The 21712-nt window shown below is 43.9% G+C and overlaps 1 protein-coding gene across 1 annotated transcript; it reads right to left on the minus strand.

Moving 5' to 3' along the window:
- Window positions 1-304: 304 nt before the first annotated feature.
- LOC148888048 (tripartite motif-containing protein 3-like) lies at window positions 305-21680 on the minus strand. Its single transcript, XM_089013695.1, has 13 exons — window positions 21501-21680; window positions 14417-14582; window positions 13333-13573; window positions 12915-13066; window positions 12622-12802; window positions 11786-12521; window positions 11596-11699; window positions 5578-5745; window positions 5230-5398; window positions 4948-5007; window positions 4791-4861; window positions 4577-4717; window positions 305-2351 (listed from the first exon to the last, which is right to left on the minus strand). Exons 2-13 carry the CDS (start codon window positions 14551-14553, stop codon window positions 2199-2201), a joined length of 2313 nt encoding a protein of 770 aa, XP_088869821.1. The 5' UTR covers window positions 14554-14582; window positions 21501-21680; the 3' UTR covers window positions 305-2198.
- Between the last annotated feature and the right edge of the window lie 32 nt (window positions 21681-21712).

The following is a 21712-nucleotide window of genomic DNA, read 5'->3' on the forward strand; positions in this document are numbered from 1 at the left end:
ACCCACGCGACCCTAATGAGGAATAAGCGGTACTGAAAATGAGATATTATATATATATATATATATATATATATATATATATATATATATATATATATATATATATATATATATATATATATACAGTATGAGAGAGAGAGAGAGAGAGAGAGAGAGAGAGAGAGAGAGAGAGAGAGAGAGAGAGAGAGAGAGAGAGAGAGAGAGAGAGAGAGAGAGAGACATAATTTAAATAGAAATTAACATCTACTTGCAAGAATTTATGTACTGATATTTTTTGTATCTACTTATGAACTAGATCACTATGTCAGTCCTTGCCAAATGTATTTCACATGATCACAATATTTTTGTTTTTCTTTTCTCGGGTAAAATGGCCAGAGGGAAAAGAGCAAAATACCACAGAAAAAAAAGAACATTCACTCAAAAAATAATAATAAGGTGTAAAAATACAGCTAGCGTATAACATCAAATAAATTATCTTCCCTTCCCTGTTGCTCCCCCTGGTCGTTTAAAGTCTTACAAAACCAAAGTGATGAGCAAAAACAATTCCTGTGCTGCTTGAATGGCAATAAATATTCTTTAAGTGCATGTTGGTCAAGCACATTTTGAAAAGCATGCATCTGCGTGAAAACAGCTGCCCTTCAGTGTCGTCACCGCCGCCACACACACGCTTTTGTCGTCATCATCGCGGTCGAGTATACACAATAATTCACATTTCGTTAGCTATATACACTCAGTACATACAGCAAATGGATGCATGGATCGTGTTTTGGCGCTTGCCTTGTTTCACGCTAAGCAGTGAAAAGGAAAAAAAAAACTACAGGTGAGTAAGAGAGGCACACTTAAAAGGAAAACAAATCAAGTCAAGGAATTACAACGGATAAGACTTTTTGACCCTGAAGAGACGTTAGACAATTTACGAATTACGTAGAATGTTGCAAGCTCGAGAGAAACATTGTTTTACAACTACAAGGGAAAATGTAAACATTGTACTTTTTTGGGGTGAGATGGAAATAGCATATGGATAATTTCAAAAAAGAAAATGTATCTAAACAATAGATTTGTAATTTGCATGTATCGTTATCTTTTGTCAAGTTACAAGAAAAAAGTGCCATCTTATACGAATTGTTTTGAGATGTTACAACAAAAGAAATCTAATCTTTAAAGATAAAATATTAGCATTAACGTACAATCGTCAGGGTCATTTCCTGTGATATGTAATTTCACAAGATATGATTTGGCAGTTTTCTCGAAGAAAATGTATTATTTTGTAATATTATTTTCCAGATTGATGCTAATGTGGCTTTTTGTTTCACTTTTTCAACTCCTGGTCATTTCATTCATGTTTTTTCCACTTAATATTCTGTATTGTTTTATTTTTTTCCCCCTTGAAAACATAACTTTTATTTTTCTAACCTTCAGAGCAGGGATGTCCAAAGTCGGTCCTCAAGGGCCGCTGTCCTATCTATTTGCCAGCTCTCCCTGGAGCAACGTACCTGATTCAAATCATCAGGACCGTTTTTATGCTGCTTCAGAGCTGGTTGATGAGCTGATCATCTGAATCAGGTGTGTTGCAGCCCGGTCAGATGGAAAACAGGTAGGACAATAGCCCTACAGGCCTGGAGCTGGACATGTCTGGTTTAGAGTATAATTACAAGAACAAAAAAGAACCAATTCTTTTCTAATCACTTTTTGCACCCCCAATCCCACTCCCATGATGAAATAAATAAAAATAACCAGAATTACACATTGATTTTTGTTTGCATTCTTGCTACTTAAATCCAATTTCTCAAAATCGTGCATGTTGTTTTTTTTCCTTATCTATTCGTATATTTGCATTTTGTTTTCTTAGTTTTTGCTTCTTTTTAATTGTTCTGTTGTTTTTGTTGTAGTTGACTATTTATTTTCCTTTGAGTGTGGCCCCAGTACTGGGTGGATAAATGAACCACATTACGTGTCATTATGGAGATGAAATCAAATGGCATGCTTTTGGACATAATTATGGCTCATTTAATACTTGAATCTAGCAAGCTATCTGCAAAGCCGCCATTTGCTCCTTGCCGGCAGCTAAATCACCAAACTTAGAGGTTTTCTTTTAGTTTTTTTTTCCAATTCCTTGCGCACACAGCGTGAGCCTCATGGCTGACGTGTGAGACTTAAGGTTTTATTGCACCCTGCAGACTCCTTGTGGCGTTGGCATTTTACTGTAGGTAGCGATAGACCTTGAAGCAGTGGTTGCCCGAGTCGGCTACGGCCACGTGGCCATCCGACGTGAGGGCCAAGCCTTGTGGGCCATACAGGGGGTCCGCCGTCGTGTTGATGTAGGACAAGAAGGAGCCCGAGCTGTCGAACACCTGGTTTGGAACAGAGCATGTAGTGTCAGATCTATTTATTTAAAAAAAATACACACCTCTCTAAATTATTTTTTTTTGATTCAATTATTATTTTTTCGAGTATAATTCAATACAGATTGGAAAACACAGAGTACCAACATAATTGATGGAATTTACATTTAATTTAATTAGACTTGATTTTATGCTGCTATTCAATTCGTTGTGCTCCTCCTTCTGCAGCGCCCACCTTGGCCTCCGGGAGTACGTTTAATACAGTAGAGACAAACAAGGTAGAACTATACTTCTTCTATGACTACTTCAAATATAAAATACTGTCATCTGAGACAGTTTTTTTATTGTTCTGCAATTGTTGCCATATTAGGAATACTTTTTCAACAGTTTTTTTATTGTTCTGTGATAGAGATGAGAACAGAGAACTGTCCAGAGCAATGGAGAGTGTGAAAAAGAGGTGAAGAAGCGTGTCCAGGCAGGCTGGAGTGGCTGGAGAAAAATGTTAGGTGTGATGTGTGATAGAAGGGTTTCAGCTAGGATGAAAGGAAAAGTGTATAAAACAGTGGTCAGACCAGCCATGATGTTTGGACTGGAGACAGTGCCACTGAAGAAAAGACAGGAAGCAGAGCTGGAGGTACCAGAGCTGAAGATGTTGAGGTTTTCTTTGGGAGTGACCAGGTTGGATAGGATCAGGAATGAGTACATTAGAGGCACCTCTCATATTAGAGGCTTTGGAGAGAAAGTCAGAGAGGCCAGACTGAGATGGTTTTACATGTTGAAGGAAATAGATACATTTATTTAGCTAATTTAAACATTGCTCAGGATAAAACATTAAAATAGCAAGTTTGATCAGTATAAATATAGCTTTGCTTGTAATCGGTAGATAACAGAACAAAGAGGTGGAGTTTGGTTGGAGACATATGTTTCAGGTGCCAGAAGATCTAAGGGGAGCCGGCTGGCAGACACAAAGGAAGTGTGAAATGACAACAGAACCCAATGCTGGACAACACAGATGAAAGCAACTGACCAAACACTAACTCGGCAGGACACAACTTTTGATCTACCTTGCACCCCGCCTGGAAGTCGGGGAACTACCTTGCGAGCAGACACGTGAACCAGATCCCAGAAGGACCCAATGGGAACTTGATTTCTTTGTGTGGGCCACATTTGAATATGCATGTGGTACACCTTTAAATCTGGGCTCCTCAGTGTCAGTCTTCGTCTTTTGTCTCTCTTCCTGATTTGGAATTGTTAGGAATTAAATTATCTGTGAGGAACTTGACGGTTTTTTGGTCATCCCTCTCACAACGAATGTGCCAATTGTTAGGTTAAAACGTTGCGCAATAAGGTAAATATTTTATTCCGTTCAAAATTATTAAAAGATTAAATGTAACTGTTAACTCTAAGATTAGCTTGTAATATTTCTAACCTAACAATGTCCAGAGGAGAGAGAGTGACTATATAGGGAGAAGGATGCTGAGCCTTGAACTGCCAGGCAGGAGACCGAGAGGAAGACCGAAGAGGAGGTTTATGGATGTGGTCAAAGAGGACATGAAGGTAGCTGGTGTGAGAGAAGAGGATGCACAAAACTGGGATAGATGGAGGACATTGATTCGCTGTGGCGACCCCTGAGGGGAAAAGCCAAAAGGAAAAGAAGAAGATAGAGATGAGACAGAATAGAAGTTATCATATTTTAAAGTTTCATGCTATTATATGCGTAGTTGGTTGAACATGGGTGACTACAATACACAATGGAAGCACAGAACATCTGGGGGTCAATCTGAAGTAAACAGACACAGCCTGTTAACCTGTCATCTTCATCTGGGAGATCTGGCCTTGAACAGAATTTAGGACTGAGAAACTCATTTAAAGGAAAAATTTAGGATTTGAAACTCCCTCACAGGAAGAGCTCATTACCTGAGTTCAGGGAAAGACAACCAATGAAAATGTCTATGCTCTATTGTTTATAGCTCTTGGTGCTTGGGTGGTCTAGGGGTATGGTATTCAAATCAAGAAAACTATGTTTTAGTAATGTATCACTTAAATTTGCATTTACTCTGTACAAATAGCTTGGCAGAGGGCTGCAGAATTTGGGCGTCTATCTTGAATGGCTACACCCCCTGCGAGCAGTAAAAGACAATCTTCCTGTGTTCGAGCCTTTGTCCACAGTGTCCGATCGAATATCTCTGACATTCTGCAATTGTTGTCATATTATGAATACGTTTTTTTTCAACCTGGATGCGACTATTGCCCCAGTCGGCCACAATGATGTTCCCATTGGAGTCGACGGCCACGCCCGTGGGTGCATTGAATTGACCATTTCCTTCACCGTGTGAGCCGAATTTGAAAAGGAACTCCCCGTCTGCGTTGTATACCTGAAGTAGAACGTGTGGCATTACAACACGGTGAACAAAAAGCACCAGTATAAATAATTTCATTAATCTGTACCTTCACGGAATGGTTGTGAAAGTCAGTCACAACAATCTCATTCTTGTTGTTGACTGCCACAAAATGAGGGCCTACAGGAAGAAACAAGGAAACAGACAATGGTCTAGCAACAATGTAGGTCTCGCTAGCAAAGAATGATTATTTTTTATGTACTCACTGAACATTGGGCCTGATTTACTCAGCTTTTGTTCAAGTGCAACATTGGCACCGCCTTTGTCTTGCAAAGAGAGAAAACATAGCACGTATTAGCAAAAACTGTTGACAGATATCTAGTTTGCTAGCTATCTAGGCATTTAGAGACCCCGCTAGCCTGCTCCAGTAAACAAGCAAGTTTTGTTGAGAAAAACATCCAAACATTATCTGGAATATATCTCTTAGAACAGATCGACTTTTGACTCTGAAATAAACCCACTCATGCCAAGAAGGCGATGACGGCTACCTGCAAAATGTCTGTCGGACGTTCCCTTGGCTCCAAACTTTGTGACCAGCTTTCCATTGGCCTGGAAGATGAAGACGCAGCAGGCTTTGTTGTCCACGGTGATGATGTGTCCGTTCTTGTCCACGGCCACACCTTTCGGTCCCATCAACCGACCGGCTCCGATTTTGTTCTGATATATGGCAATATGGTAGTTTTGGTCATCAAGTTATGATGAAAATTATTCATTGAGTGGGGGAGGGGCATCGTTCAGCCATGTCTAACAAAAAATGTTTTGCTCCCATCTCGTGGCGTCTGTAGGTAATGACATACTTGACGTCCTGGTGCCGTTTTCTTGTTTTGTTGACTGACCTTGAACTTGCCGTCCGAGGAGAAGATGCTGATCCATCTGTTGTCGTAGTCAGCCACGATGATGTCACCGTTCATGTCCACTGTAACCCCAGTGGGTCGCTGCAGCTGCCCCGGGGAGCGACCTCGGACCCCAAAGCGCATCTTGAACTGGCCGTCGTTGGAGAACACCTGAAAAAGAGACTGTCGTGTCACAACTTGCATTGTTTGGTTGGCGTGTGGCATCCGTGTTGTTGTTTTTCTGTGTGTTTGTCAGGGTGAAAAAGTATGCAATTTTATTCCATTTTGACTTTTGATTTAGTTTCAGGTCGACTTTTCGGCAAGTTGATTCGTTTTTATTATATTTTATTTTTAAAGTGCTTTGTTTTACTTAAGTTTTGATTGGTTTGAGTAATAGTTTTAGTTCTAGAGCATTGTGTGTCAGATTTTGGAATGCCTCGTCCTATTTTGAAACCTGACATTAAAACATGAAAGCTAATTTGAAATTCTACTTTGAAACCCGAGTTGTAAACCCAAACTCTATTTGATACCCTAACCATATGTTGAAACCCTAAGCCCTACTTCAAAACCGTAACCAAAGTGTGAAACTCGAAGCAAATTTTGAAACTCTACTTTGAAATCCCAACATTAGTTGGAAACCTTAATTGAAAAAGACCTTAGACCTAGTTTAGACCTACTTTCAAACCCTAACCCTTGTTTGAACACTCTCATCTCACATCAAACACAAATAACCTATTCGCATGAATACCTCAAATGCTTTTATTGTGAAGTTGTTCCTGGCAGACTGTTGCGGATAAAAAGCTAACTTGACTCGTTTAGTGGCACCAAAAATGTTGCTTTCAACATGACTTTGTCCTGTAATTACGATCAATCGCTAATTCACTAACAATGCAAAAAAATTAATGAATTTCATCGACATTGTCCTTGTACGCCCCATGCACAGCACGATGAGCGCGAGCAGAGTGAGCAGTGCTGGCAGCGCCGGAAGCGCTCAAGTTTAACTCTGAAAGCTAATGTCACATATTAATTGACAAATCCGAACATAAAATAGTATTTTGCAATAACTAAAGGTAGTTTGAGTGTATGTGGTGTTTATGTGGGGTCAACTGTCCAGACTAATGGAGAGTGCGGAAAAGAGGTGAAGAAGCGTGTCCAGGCAGGCTGGAACGGCTGGAGAAAAATGTCAGGTGTGATGTGTGATAGAAGAGTTTCTGCTAAGATGAAAGGAAAAGTGTATAAAACGGTGGTGAGACGAGTCGTGATATTTGGACGAGAGACAATGCCATCAAAGAAAAGACAAGAAGCTGAGCTGGAGGTAGCAGAGAGGAAGCTGTTGAGGTTTTCTTTGGGAGTGACCAGGTTGGATAGGATTGGGAAAGAGTATATCAGAGGGACAACTCATATTACAGGTTTTGGATAAAAAGTCAGAGGCCAGAATGAGATGGTTTGGAAATGTCCAAAGGAGAGTGAATATAATGGAAGATGGATGCTGAGCCTTGAACTGCCAGGCAGGAGATCCAAAAAGAAGGCCAAAGTGGAGTTTTATGAATGTTGTCAAAGAGGACATGAAGGTAGCTGGTTTGAGAGAAAAGGATGCACAAAACAGGGTTAGTTTTAGGACACTGATTCGCTGTGGCACCCCTTGAAGGGAAAAGCCGAAAGTTCGTCCACTCCTACAACAATAACAAGCCATGGTTCACTCCTAAACTTGGGCAGTTTAGGAAAGAGAACGAGGGCGCATTTCGAAGCGGACATCAAGCACTTTACACAAACACGCCGGAAACCAACTGACAGAAGAAATTTACATTGCAAAGAATGTATGCTGAGAGACTTAAAAAACAGATCGCTGCTAACGACTCTGCAACAGTGTGGAATGGCCTGAAAGCAATAACAAATTACAGAAAAGTCTCGTTATATTGATATCGTTTATTTTGATAATACTGCTTATTACGACACTATTTTCATTTCCCGTGCACATTTCTAGTCTTTTTATGTATAATTAGTTCCGCTTAGTACGATTTGTGGTTTTTACGATAATCCTGTTACTACGGTGCTCTTTTTCCATCTTCCGCCGGCCATTTTGCTATGTTTATATCGATACAAAAGATACTTACGGTGAATCGATATTTGCTTAGGGGTTTCTATACAGTACCACCATTATCAAAATCTGTATCGGTCGCGCCATTGGTTGACTTGGTTACGTGACTTGGTCACGTGAGTTTGTTACGTGACAGTTTGTACGCCATTTTCATTTTCAGACGCCAGCTCGTGTGTAGCAGACGACATTTTCTACCGTCTTCAACAATGGCGACAACAATGGCATACATGTTTACAATCGATTAAAGAATTATATGTGCCATTTTGAGGCAACATTGGGGGAACATCTCTCACCCAAAAAAAGAGGCACAAAATGGCAAGCTCCTATGGCCACCTCCGTTTCTTATATGGCGCTTAGATCCCCTCTTATGGCGGCTTTTGGGCGCAACACGGTTCTCGGACCAAACATACTTCATCAACCTAAGTAATGTAAACATTGCAGTTTTGGTTTTTCATCCATGTATTTAATTGTGTAGCATTCAGATATCTTTATCGCTTGCAACAATCATTTTTTTTCGTGGTTTCGTGTGAATAGAACGTGAGGATTTTGCATTGGTTGCATTTTTGAAAGGGAATACGCACAAATATGCACAAATTTATTTTTCACTTCACTACTGTAGAAAAAGCATGTTAGATACGCAATCCATGAACCCAATGATAAAATGACATGCCATATCAAAAATCCCCCATTTACATGTTGCCCCCCCCCCCCCTTTTTTAATGCAGTTCGGCGCAGGACGGATATATCGACAGTACGGTTAGATCGACATTTTTTCTAACTCCCGAGAATATCGATATAATGAGACTTTACTGTATCAGTCATACCAGGGTCATCGGTTTCATTTAAGACGGTGACGAGTCTGAGTACAACAAGTGGAGCAGCTGCAGCTCTGATGCCGCCGACACAACCTAGAGCTGAAGACGACGCTCAAGAAGGTAGAAATGTTCGTGGACTTCAGGAAACATCCAGCACCACAGTTGCCCCTCACACTCTCCAACAGCCCTAAGTCAACCGTGGGACCTACAAGTTGCTGGGAGCCAGTGTCTACCAGGGCATGAAGTAGGAGGTCAACACCAACTCCATCCTGAGAAAGGCCCAACAGAAAATGTACTTCCCGAGGCTGTTGAAGAAGAATTGCCTGCCACAAGAGGTGCTGCGAGATTTCTACACGGCTATCATCAAATCAATCCTGTGTTCTTCCATCGCGGTATGGTTCGGAACTACAACAAAAATGGACAAAATATGACTTCAATGGACAGTTAGGACAGTGTAAAAACCCATTGGCACCGCCCTACCAACTCTTGGGGACTTGCACATTGCTCGCGGGCCGCATTGGGTTCTAAAATTTGACAGAGGGGCCGGGCCAGGAGCATTTGGAGGGAGTGTTTGGGCCGGAAATACTAAACCTAAAGCATTAAAGGACAACCGACGCCTCCTGACAAGTTATGTCCATAATTTATAAAATCACTTCAAATGACTTCGACTGAGCGTATTTTACAAAGATTCCACAGCATAGAGCTATAGTTTACGTTTTAAGACTTACACATAAATAACGCCATGGTGAATCGTTGTGTGTTGCACCAAGACAACTATTTGATATTCGCTGACACAAATTCCCAGATGACAAATCAGCCCATTTCCAACCGGTGCTACATTGCTGTCATTGACGTCTCGAATTGATATGGGAGGACTCCTTGAATCAATTGCAAACATTTATGCTTTCCTCTTCAGAACTATTTGAATTATATTCATAACTGGATGAATAACAAGAAAACATCTTCTCCGAATCTGAAGCCATTGTTTTGATTCTCGAGCAAGGCAAGACGTCTTGGCATGACGTCACGAACAAGGGGGTGGGACCTTCTGAAATTGGCCATTTCCGGATTCATTTTGAAATCATTTTTATTGGTGTTTTTCATTTAACTAAAAATATCAGCCTGCCTGATTTGGGTATTTTAGATGCTATAAAACGTTTTTCTGATGTCAGTGGGAAACAAAAAAAATGGTTGTCCTTTAAATGTAGTGTGTACAAACCGCATAGCACAGTAAGAATACTACAACACAATTTAGTAACTGTCTTTCAAATGTGAAAAATATCCCTGATCAGTTAATAAATTTGTCTCAAGGAATATGGCGTTTACATACTATTTCGCAGATACTTGGAGAAGGAAATGGAAATACAGTAAAGTCTCGTTATATCGATATTCAAGGGAGTCCGAAAAAATATCGATGTAACCAGGACTATCGATATATCCGACCCTGTTTGCATGTAATTTTCTCCGTGCGTGCATAGAAATAGTATCGATATAACCGGGACTATCGATATATCCGATATCGATATAACGAGACTTTACTGTAGATTAAAATAACATGCACTGTAATTTATCAAGATTGCGTCTGTTTTTAATAAGTTTTCATTGAAGGGGCAAAGAAATCAACATTTATTGAAAAATTGAATCACTTTCAACATTCAAAACATATTATTACACAACGAAATATTCAAGCTCAATAATACCTACTTGTGTTAAATTCCGCCAAATCATAGATGGTTTGTCCTGACCGCGCGCTCAACAAACTCTCCACTGACACCCTCGCCTTCACGCGCAAACAATACACGTGTACCGTCGCCGAGCACACAGACATAGGCTACCTGCAGTTGAAATTTGCATACTCGGCACGGCAGCCAATCAGAAGCCTGCTTCTTTCGTCCGGACTTTATCAAGTGTTATAAAGTCGTGCAATTGCATGTCATTTTCCAAAATAGATGCACCGAACCTCAGCCCAGAAGAAAGATTCAAAAGAAGCTAACAACATATGTGACGCTACAAAACGTAAATTTACATTAAACCGTGACTGTGAAGTGTACGTGAGACTTATGAAAGGGGCTTCGTGGCTCTTAGGAAGCAATGCAAACGTTGCATTGTGCACCTCAATGACAATCGACTACTGCAGCAAAATCTACGGCCATGCACATTTACCGTAAATTAAGCAAGGTAGCATTTGTAGTAGGTGCATTCTTCATTAAAAAAAAAAAACTTCATGGTTGGTGGCAATGTTTTTTAATGTGATTGGTTGTCTCATTGTGCTTCAAGTTGTGAAAAAATGGGGCAGGCAACTTTTCAGTTAACTTCCCTGTTGTCCACTAATTTTTTGTCATGAGTTTCAGAAACTGTTTTTACTATAATTTGGGCAAGTTCGGCGGGCCGGATTAAAAAGCCTAAGGGGCCGTATGTGGCCCGCGGGCCGTAGTTTGCCCATGTCTGTACTAGACCCTCCGGACCCTGCCCACGACCTTTTCCAGCTATTCCCTTTAGTCAGCCGTGACCGATCCATGCGCACCAAATCCAGCAGACATTTAAACTTCTTGTTTCCCCTAGCCATTAACTCTGTAAACCAACATAAGTGTAACCCAAATATAAGTGTATAGCGCCTCTTTGCAATTTTGCACAAACTTGTGGAAGAGCATCCAATCATAATCATTGTAGCTCTAGCTATGTACTCACTTGAACCACTGTTACTGACCTATATAATATCTATCACCAGAAACTTTAAGGCGCTCATCTACATAATTGCACACTTTTTGTACTACAAATACAGCAACTGATCACTTCAAAACGGTTTGCTGATTTTATGCACCAACTGTACAATTGTAATTGTCTTTATTTCTACCACTGATCACTTTAGTACTGCTTGATACGTTGCACATTGTCTCACAGGTGTTCTTCAGTGCTACCACTTTCATTTAGGGACTTCCTTCCATCCTTTTTTGTCATGTTTTTTTTTAATGATGATACTAGAGCAGCGTGTTCTACCAGAGACAAATTCCTTGTGTGTTTTACACACTTGGCCAATAAAGATGATTCTAATTCTGAATCAGAAAAGAAGAAGAAGAAGAAGAAGTGCCGCATATGTGCGTGCGAGACCTGTATGGACTGGTTGTTGCTGTCTGCCACCACTATGCGACCATTGCCAGAGGTTGAGATGCCTTGAAGGTTTGTGAATTCCCCTTTGTCACGTCCTCTCGTTCCTGAAAAAAAAACCTGATAAGCATTTATTGTGATGGGTAAGGAAATTTGCGACCCCACTGACACCCCCCTCATCACTCGGCCTTACCAACTCTGTAGATGAGCTCGTCCTCAATGGGGTTCTCCTTCTTCTTGGTGGCGCTGTACATACTGGAGGGTCTCCTGACGGCCTTCTGACGCACGTGGCCTCCGCCGCCACCGCCACTGGGCGACTTGACCCGCCTTTTGACGTCATCGGGCGACTGCAGCACGTCGGAGGGCTTGACGGCACGCAGGCGGTATGGGCTGCCCCGGATGGGGCGCTCGTACAGCAGCAGCGAGAAGGCGAACTCGCCCTCAGCGCGGGCCGTGTAGCCTACCTCGTAGGTGCCGTTTTTGTTGTCGGTCACCTCGGCCTCAGTCGTGACCCCCTCCACCGACACAATGTGGGCACGCAAGGTAGCATTGCCCGTCTTGACCAGCTCGCCATCCTTGTCCTTGGTGGTGACTGTGACGGTGGTGTGCTGGCCCACCAGCGCGTGCCGTAGGCCCTCGCCAGTGGCCACGCTGGTGTGGCCCACCGCCCCCGTGGTGATCAGGACACCCAGGTTCTGGATGGAGCGCCGCAGGCCCTCCGTCTCCACCTGACACCCCAGGTGGCCGTTTTCATGGGGGCACTCGGGGAAGGTGTGGCGTGCCAGGGCGCTGACTCGCTCGCCCATCTGCTTCTGGACCAAGAGGACCTCAGTGGCGCTGCCGTGGCTCAGGGCCTGCTCGGTGAAGTCGCAGCTGCTCTGGATGTTCTCTTTTCCCTGCAGTAACGACGTCAGCTGGGCTTGCAGCACCTGAACGAGACAATGACAACCACCACCACGTCCATACCATGTTAGTACGAGATCGGGGTTGGGTGGGAGAAACACGAGCGGCGAGCAAACATGGCCTGACCTTCTGCTTGGCGCTGCAGATATTGTCCACCTCGGCGACCAGGGCACTCTTGCGCTGGCGCAGGGCTTTCTCCAACTCATCAAAGGTGGTGTTGATTTCCGTCACAGCGCCGTGCTTGCGTTCCATCAGTTGCTTGGAGATCTCGTTGACGAGCTCAATGGCCGCTGTCAGCTGGGGAAGTCTGCCATGCAAACAAAGATGAAGAAATCTTTACATTTTTAAAATGAGACCCGAATTCCATGAAAACTGAAAATGAAGTCAAATCTCCCAATCACAACAAATTGATTGGCGACCTGTTGCGGACGGTGTCCAGCTGGTTCTTGAGCGCCGACTTGTGTTGTTCCAGAACGTCTCTCAGCGGCACTGTCACATGCTCCCTGTGCTCGCCTTCTGTGCACTCCAGACACATGGCCGTCTCACACGACTCGCAGTAGAACTCCATTACCTGCAGGTGGCGCAAAGGCACGGGAAAGATTCAAGTTGTGCTTGTTTGAAGAGGAAGTACCATTGGAGGAAAACGTATCATTAATTGGATGAAAAATTGGAGGGTTTAAAGGAGACTTTAGACTCGGTAAGAAACGGTCTAAGTTGTGGCCTCACGCAAGTCGCCAAAAGGACAGATTCCACGCTCCACTGATACGTTTGGTCGATGTGATTGTATTCCAGTCATGAATCTGATATGCGGCGGCAGGTGGGTAGTTCAAAACTCACCTTGCCCTCGTGGTTGGGGCAGGACAGCGGCTGGCAGGCAGTAGCAGCGCTGGCCGACTCCACGACGTTGCAGGACTCGGGTCGGCTGCACTCGGGGTCCCGCTGCAACACCTCCATCAGGTTGGTAATGAAGAAGTTGTTCTGGAGGGCGGCTACACCCTTTTCGGGCAGGATGGACGTCTGCCGGCATACTGGACACGACAGCGTCAGGGACTGCGGTGGGATGTAGTTCTGCAGGCATCTACAAGCCGCGGGGGAGACGCCAAGTCAGTTGTATTGTCCAAGCGCGGTATTGAAACGGTAAATGAAAGCCTTACTCGGTGTTGGAACTCTGACATCCAAATTTACTATGAAACCCTCAACCTCATTTTGACTCATCATTTCAAACGCTATCTCTTGTTTGAAAGCACAATTTGAAACACCAAACCTTGCCTCCAAACACTGTGTGGAATATTAGCCCTGATGTGAAAGCCTGACTCCGGCTTGAAACCCCAATTGGAAGCCCTAACCTACCTTGAAGCCATTTGCCTTGTTTGACACTCAGCCTCGTCTTGTAATCTATCCATCCATTCTCTAATGCTTGGGTCGGGTCGCGGCGGTAGCAGCTTTACCCGGGAAGTCCAGACTTCCCTACCCCCAGCCTCTCCTTCCAGCGTTTCCTGGCAGATCCCGAGGCGTTACCAGGCCAGCTGGGTGACATAGTCTCTCCAGTAGGTCCTGGGTCGTCCCCGGGGTTTTCTGCCAGTGGGGCATGGGCGGAATGCCTCACTAGGGAGGCGTCCAGGAGGCATTCTAATCAGATGCCCGAGCCACCTCATCTGGCTCCTCTCAGTTCGGAGGAGAAGCGGCTCGACTCTGAGCCTCTCCAGGATGACTGAGCTTCTCACCTTATCACTAAGGGAGAGCCAGGACACCCAATAGAGAAAGCTCAGGGCCGCTTATATCCGGGAGCTAAGGCTCAGCTCCTTCTTCTTCTCAGCTCCTTCTTCACCACGACAGATCGGCACAAAGTTTTGAAAATTCAAACCCCAGAAACCTTCATTTAAAACAGACTCAACGAACAAATGTTGCGCATGGCGCGCACCTCTCACAGAAGGTATGCAGGCAGGGCAGTACTTTGGGGTTGTGGTAGCGGTCCAGGCAGATGCTGCATACCAGGAACTGCTTGTCAATCTGCCTCACCACCGGACTGGCGCCTCCGCCGCTCTCACGCTTGGCCATGGACACGCAGCTTTAGGCCAAAGGGGGACCTGTGCGGATGACCCAGAGAGACGAGGTCATTGAGGTCACCGGGAGGGGTGGGGAGGATTTGTGAAATGAGTCATCTCCCTTTGATAGCCTTGCTCCGGTATCAGCCTGTTCTTAGATGGCCGTCTTGTTCGCTACCCGCAAAAGGAACGGACGACAAGCGTGATAGATTTTAGTTCCTTTAATGAATATTCTAGAACAGTCGTTCTTAATGTTGTTGGAGGCACCGAATCTCATCAGTTTCACAGTTTCATATGCTCATTCACCGAACCCTTCTTTAATAAAAAATAAAATGTTTTTTTAATGGTGCACAAAATGAATTGTGCCTTAGTATCACTTTGTTTAAATAACAAAACCAATACAGTGCACAAACTCAAAATACTTTCAATGACTGTGCCCACTAACTGCAGACTAGACTGAAGGGCGGACCTCGGCGCCAGAGGATCCACAGAACCCCACAGACCGACTCACCGAACCCCAAAGGTTCGATCGAACCCAGTTTCAGAACCACTGTTCTAGAACCACATTAGATGAATAAATTACCATATTTTCCGGACTATAAGGCGCACCTTCAAAAAATGACATATTTTCAAACTTTTTCCATGTACAAGGCACACCGTATTATGCATTGGATGGTGCATGGCCAGTTTGCAAATAATTGAAGGCCTTAAGGTGCGCCCTACGGTGCGGAAAATATGGTACATTATAATAATAATATATTTAAATGAATAATTATTTGCGACATTCCGTTGAGGCTGCAACCCTTCTTAAAAATGACACTCGGTTTTGAAAATCAGAGTAAACACAGAAAACCCACACAGGGTTATTTTGCAGGTACGGTACAATGCAATGATTTGAATCAAAAACAAAATGAAGGCAGCCATTGTTGACTTTTACCTTATTATGTTGTGTTTTAAAAAATGATTCTCGCAAAGCCAAAGCCAACCCCTCTTTTCCCTACCCTGATTTCATGGCGACCATAAATACGTAGCGTGTTTGTGAGGGCGTCCACTGTGTTGCGTGTGAGCGGGTCAAGTAGGGTCGGGGAGGATTACGCACCGCCGACATGCGCACACATCTGTGCCGTCAGCAACACGGCACGAAAGAAAGGCTTACATTGAAGACCAACATAAAAACACCCATGAGCAATAAAAGGAAGAAAACATGTGTCACGTGCTGTTCGCAGAGGCCCGCCTCAAAACCAGAACTCCACAATGCGACCCATTGCTTTCAACCCCCCGCCCTTCCTAAAAAATATATATATATATATATATATATATATATATATATATATATAAAAAAATATATATATATATATATATATATATATATATATATACATATACACACACACATATCTGCATGCAAATGCTTGATAGCAGATTCTTGGACTTCCCTCTTCAGGATACAGAGCTGGAAGTTTAGTTTCGTATAGTGCCACCTGTCTGCCAGCTTGCGAGTCGTGGTCCAGGGAGAAAGTGGGGTGTGTGTGGGTGCAGAGAAATTGAGTCGGCATAGGCAGCTGTCTCTCTCTGCAGAAACAAAAACGAGAGCTCACATCGACAATCCAGTTCAGCTCAACAGCTCGTCATCTTTTCTTTCTTTTGTAGATGCATTCAGCTATGTCGAACCTATTGCCCATTTTTCAGACTCGACGCATGCATGCATTTATGCTTAACAGCCCCCCCCCCCACACACACACACACATATTCACTTTCACATTAACTTGCAGTTACGTCACAACCCCCTCCCCTTAACTACACCCTCCCCCGCTCACCCACGCTTTCCTTCCTCTATCCCAACAGCCGGACGCTTCACAGTTCCTTCCACGCGAGAGAATCTTTCTTGAACAAAAACTCCGTCTCGGTTTTCCACTCGTCCGGATACGGACGCCGTTTGTTCTGCATAAGATGTTCTCAACTCTAAGAGGCCACGTGAGTTGAAATATTAAAAATAGCAACTGGAACGCAGGCATGTTGTGGAGACACTGAAACGCCCAAACGGTTTGTGCTTTCACAGTCGATGAAGTTGTCCCAGAATCTAACAAAATCTACCGATTCTACTGGTCTGCAACACCTTCAACATCTACAGAATCTACAGAAAAAAAACAAAATACAGTGGTACCTCGGTTCTCGACCATAATTCGTTCCGGGACCCTGTTCGAAAAGCGATTTTTTCGAACACCGAAACCACCTCTTTGCTCCTGTCACTTGCGAGTTGACAGCGGGGGGAGGAGAGGGGCGGGCTGCCTCTCCCGGCCGTTCTCCACCCGCTGTCATTCTCTAATCACGGACACGGGGCATTTATACGGTTCGCGATCACCTCGCCAATGCCGGATGATTGCCTCAACTTGCCACCGTACCAGGACTCTCGGTCCGAGGTATTTTCCCTGCGTCCCGTAAATTTATGTCATCTTCCGGGATTGCGTAATTTTGCACCCTCGTGTGCCATTTGCTTTTTGGCGTAGTAAGCGGGTCGGATCACCCCTTGCCTTCTTACTCGCTGTGTTTTCTTTTATTTGTGAATAAACATCCTGCTTGGCTAGTACGTGTCTGCTTTGGGATCCCAAACATTCCACTACGTTCCGACGAGTCAGCTGCCGTCATCTCGCTCGGAACGTGAAAGCTACGGATGACTCGGCTACAGGATGTTCTTTTCTCTTAAAATATCTATCCAAAGACACTTGCTCTCACTCCCACAGTCACATCACTAGATTTCACAGCCTCCTTATTCTTCAATATCGTACTGATCGTAGATTTCGCCATGCTGTATTCCCTCGCCAGATCAGACACTCGCACACCTCCTTCATATTTTGCGATTATTTCTTTCTTAAATGCAATAGTTGTACGCACTACTTTTCTTTTGTCACTTTAAGCAGCACTTACTTTCTTTGAGGCATGATTAGGGGCTAAAACTCTTCGTACACGTATATTAAACGCTAGAGCAAAACGCATCCCGTCCGCTAGCGACAACAGTTGGTCACGGAGAGAGCGATACACCCGTGCGCCGCTCAGCTCCCCACCCTCGCATACATACTCACGCATCGTATTGGCGTTCGAACACCGATTGATGTTCGAACGCCGAAGCAAGAATATCTCGAATATTTTGTTCGAACACCGATTTGTTCGAACAGTGAGGCGTTCGAGAACCGAGGTACCACTGTATCTAAAATCGATATATGATCTGCAAAGCTACACATTTACAGAATCCGCAGATTTCCAGTGTGAGAGTTTCAAATTCCATCTGCTTTTCCAGGGTAAAATCTTTTCAACCAACAGTTCACACATTCAAACATCAGCGATGGAGAGATGAGCATATTGAATACCTACCTAGTCACACCAATACAAATTATTCTAAAGTACTCACTGATACCGAGTACAAAGACCTATTTTTGATCCGTAAAAATTCAGTTCCACAAAAAAAGTGACCAATGATCTTTCATTCTGACAACACTGCAACAGTTATATCGCCAACTACTGGCGAGGAGGACTGTCTTGATCTCAAACTGTTTTGCACCATTAAATCAGTACTCATTGAGCTCATCCTCTCGCCACTCTCACCTGATAGTGCACTTATGCTTCTTAAGGAGGGGGTGGGCATGTCTGCCATCTAGATTAAAACGAGACGACGTCGACATGCGGTGTGCTTCAACTTGGCGCATCAATGGCTTACGAGTGACAGATGAGCATCGGTGATGCTTCTCTTCCTGCTAGGGCCTCCCCAGTCAGTCATCCACTTCTATCAGGACAGCTTTGATGAGCTAATCTTGTCACAGAGGTTCTGAAGTGAACGGTTGCTAAGTGTTAAGGCATTTATTGAAGGGCTGCAAACACCCATCGGCGCGTGGACTTCATTCATCCCGCAAAACACTTCAGACGAGATCCTACTCTGGATGACAAATGGGCTTTGATTGCCCCACTTCCACCGGTATCACCTCATTAGTATTCCTAATCCCATTTTGCCTAAGTAGGCTGTTGTACGAACGATCCAAATTGAACCTCACACAACCATATCGGTTTAAAAAAGGATTTAGCTGTTTTATGAAAATCGCTTCTTTTACTCCCCTTTCAAACCATCTATATTCTTTCGCTAAGATTTTAACCTCATTGTCGTCAAATGAGTGGTTGCTAGGTTTTAGGTGCAAAGAAGTACAGATGACGGCTGAAGAAATCTTTTCATCGATGGACCACTCCTGTACGACTGAGATCTTACACAGACATATTTGAATTTAGGATTGGCGTTGGGATAGCGCTGAGGTTTGGGTTGCGGTAATAGAAGCTAAAATACAATAAGTGGGACAGGAAACACAAAAGGAGTCACACACTTTTATTCTATTTAATTCAATTCGACTTTAACAATCCGAACAGCGGCCAAAGTACGTTACGTAACTCACATCGCAGAGTTGCTGACCAAAAGTGCGCGTGTCACCTTTGTTCACATTTGACTAATCCTGACAAACGCGATTCGTCAGCACTTTCACCAGAAAACAAAAAGAGAAGGCAGACAGAGTCAAATCATCCCGTCACCTCATCTCACGCTTTCATAAATTAGCCCAACTGCACCAACATGAGGAAGCACATTAAAATAATTCACGAGGTGGAGAAGGGCTCGGCATCACACGGCTTACGTTTTGTTTTGCAACTGTCGTCGTAACATAAGATGTGGGAGGCATGTTTCTAATACTTTGATAAGCTTATGCGGTTAAAGAAGACACAGCGTCATAATCAAAATTATTTCATAAAAAAAGAGGTTGCAAACTGTCAATCCCTTAATCACAACATATCCCACCAGGCGTCATCAAAACTTTGGACATGTTTCGATTGCATTTTCCCTCCAAAAAGAATCACAAAGGCTAACTTTAGGGTGCCACATCCGAAAAACAATCGTTCAAAACAGTTATGGACTGCTTCATGTCACAAAGAGGGTACAGCAATTGCTGAAGAATGAATGCCTATCTGTGTCTTTGTGTTGTCATATTATTTGTTATTTAGTTTATTTTTTGTTTCAAGACGGCACCGCGAAAGTGGCTGCCTTTCCAGCAGCTCCTGTATTTTGTTTTTCTACTACTTTCTTTCCTTTCCACTACCTTTCATAACTTTGCTGCTGTGGAATGTAAATGTCTCCACTGCGAGATGAATAAAGGTACATCCGATCCAATCCAATGGACAATTTAGAGCAACAGTGTCAAACAAATTTTTTGACGCGGGCAACATTATAGTTTCCTCTCTATGGCCCTTATGAATTTGGGAAAACTATTAAAATGTTTCATTTCCTCCACATATTACATACAGAAGGCACAACAAATTAATGAATCACCAGTTTTCAAATTAAAATTTGAAATTTTGGTTCGGACTTTAGCACTTGACATGCTTGATTTGCTTTTGTGGGCTGAATAAAATGATGTGGCGGGCCTGATTTAGTCCCCGGGCCTTAACTTTGACACCTATGATTTAGAGACTTTCAGACTCAAGAGGACAAATAACTGTAAAAGCATCCATCCATCTATCCATCCAACTGTCAATGATCTGATCCGATTCCCATCACAAGGGTGGCGGGCATACCGGAGCTTATCTCGGCTGTCATGGGGCAGCGGGCGCAGCACACTTGCAATGGATTGCCAGCCAATTAGATGGCACACATGGAGAAACCGAAATTCACATTCACACTTCGCAATAGTTGAGAGCATTCAATCAACCTACATTGGATGTTGTGGGAATGTGGGAGGAAAATAGAGTCACCGGTGAAAATTCACGCAGAAAAGTCCACACCAGAAGGCCGCTGCAGGAATTGAAGTCTGCACTGTGATGTGGTAACTATAGCTGACCACCGTGCATACCACTCTAAAAACAATTTGGGGGAAACATGTGGGTCATAATAACACCAATCCACTGTTTGGGTCAGTTTGACCCGGCTGTTTTTTTTATTTTATTTTTATTTTTAGGGGGACTGCCACTGCTCCCCCGCAGAAAAACTTATCCTGTGACTGTAAAGTGTCCTTAAGACTTCTGAAAAGTGATTATAAATGAAATATATTATTACAATATATAGTACGTATTTCAAAGGGGTAGGTGAGCAAACCACTTGGGCACCATGCTCCCTGACCAACTAAGACGAGGCGTTCGCCATCTTGATTATCACTGTTTTGAAACGGGTGATGGCACTTCCAAAAATAAATGCTGATCAACCTCATCACATGCACATACAGACGCACGCACACACACGCACACGCACGCACACACACACACACACACACACACACACGCACACACACACACACACACACACGCACGCACACACACACACACACACACACACACCTACGTGACGACATTTCATCCTGCTGCAGAGAAACACTCGCCTCTGCACGATCACCAAATGACGGATTCTGAGAGAAAAGGGCTTTGCTGATGCGGCGGATGAGCATCATCTCCCCTTGGGGGTCTACAATGGAACTTCCCTCAGATCGCAAATGACATTCGGGGGCTCTTTCAGACACAAAGATCTGCTCATCGATACAATATGATCCCTTCGTTCAAAGGGAACATCACTGTCTGCTGCTGCTGCATGGCAAAACAACCGCCCCCCCCCTTCCACATACACACACACGCACAGCAGTGACATAGCAAACAAGCTGACTCACATGTACACCACATACTGAACGGACGGCACAGAGGGGGCACACCTGCTTCAAGAAGCCTGTCACCATGTTTACAAGCCATAAAATTTTGTTTTTTTTGGGGGGAGAGGGGTCATTTTTGGGTTTAACACAAACGAAAAGCAGATGACCTCACTTCAGTTCACAAAATATCAATTATTCATTCGCAGCTAGCGGGTTGGAAGTGCAGTCCATGACAAGCAAGCCTCAAAAGCAGCTATGTCTCAACTGGGAAGCTTGGGGGCGGTCGGGTGGGGGTACTTACATGAAATCCCAGCAGCAGAAGGAGCAGCAACGGACGAATGCAGCTGGGGTGTCAGCATCGCAGGCCCGATGGCAGCCAGCGGGCCATTGTGCGATTCGGCAGTCCGGTCCGACAGTCCCAAACGCGCACAGAGGAGCCACAGAAAGCAAAGGAAAGGGCAGGGTCTGTCTGGCAGGAGGATGACGACGGTTGTGGACGCGGGAGGAGGGGGG

This window comes from Hippocampus bargibanti, linkage group LG14, assembly GCF_051943395.1.
Source record: "Hippocampus bargibanti isolate YZ-2025 linkage group LG14, ASM5194339v1, whole genome shotgun sequence".
NCBI lineage: Eukaryota > Metazoa > Chordata > Actinopteri > Syngnathiformes > Syngnathidae > Hippocampus > Hippocampus bargibanti.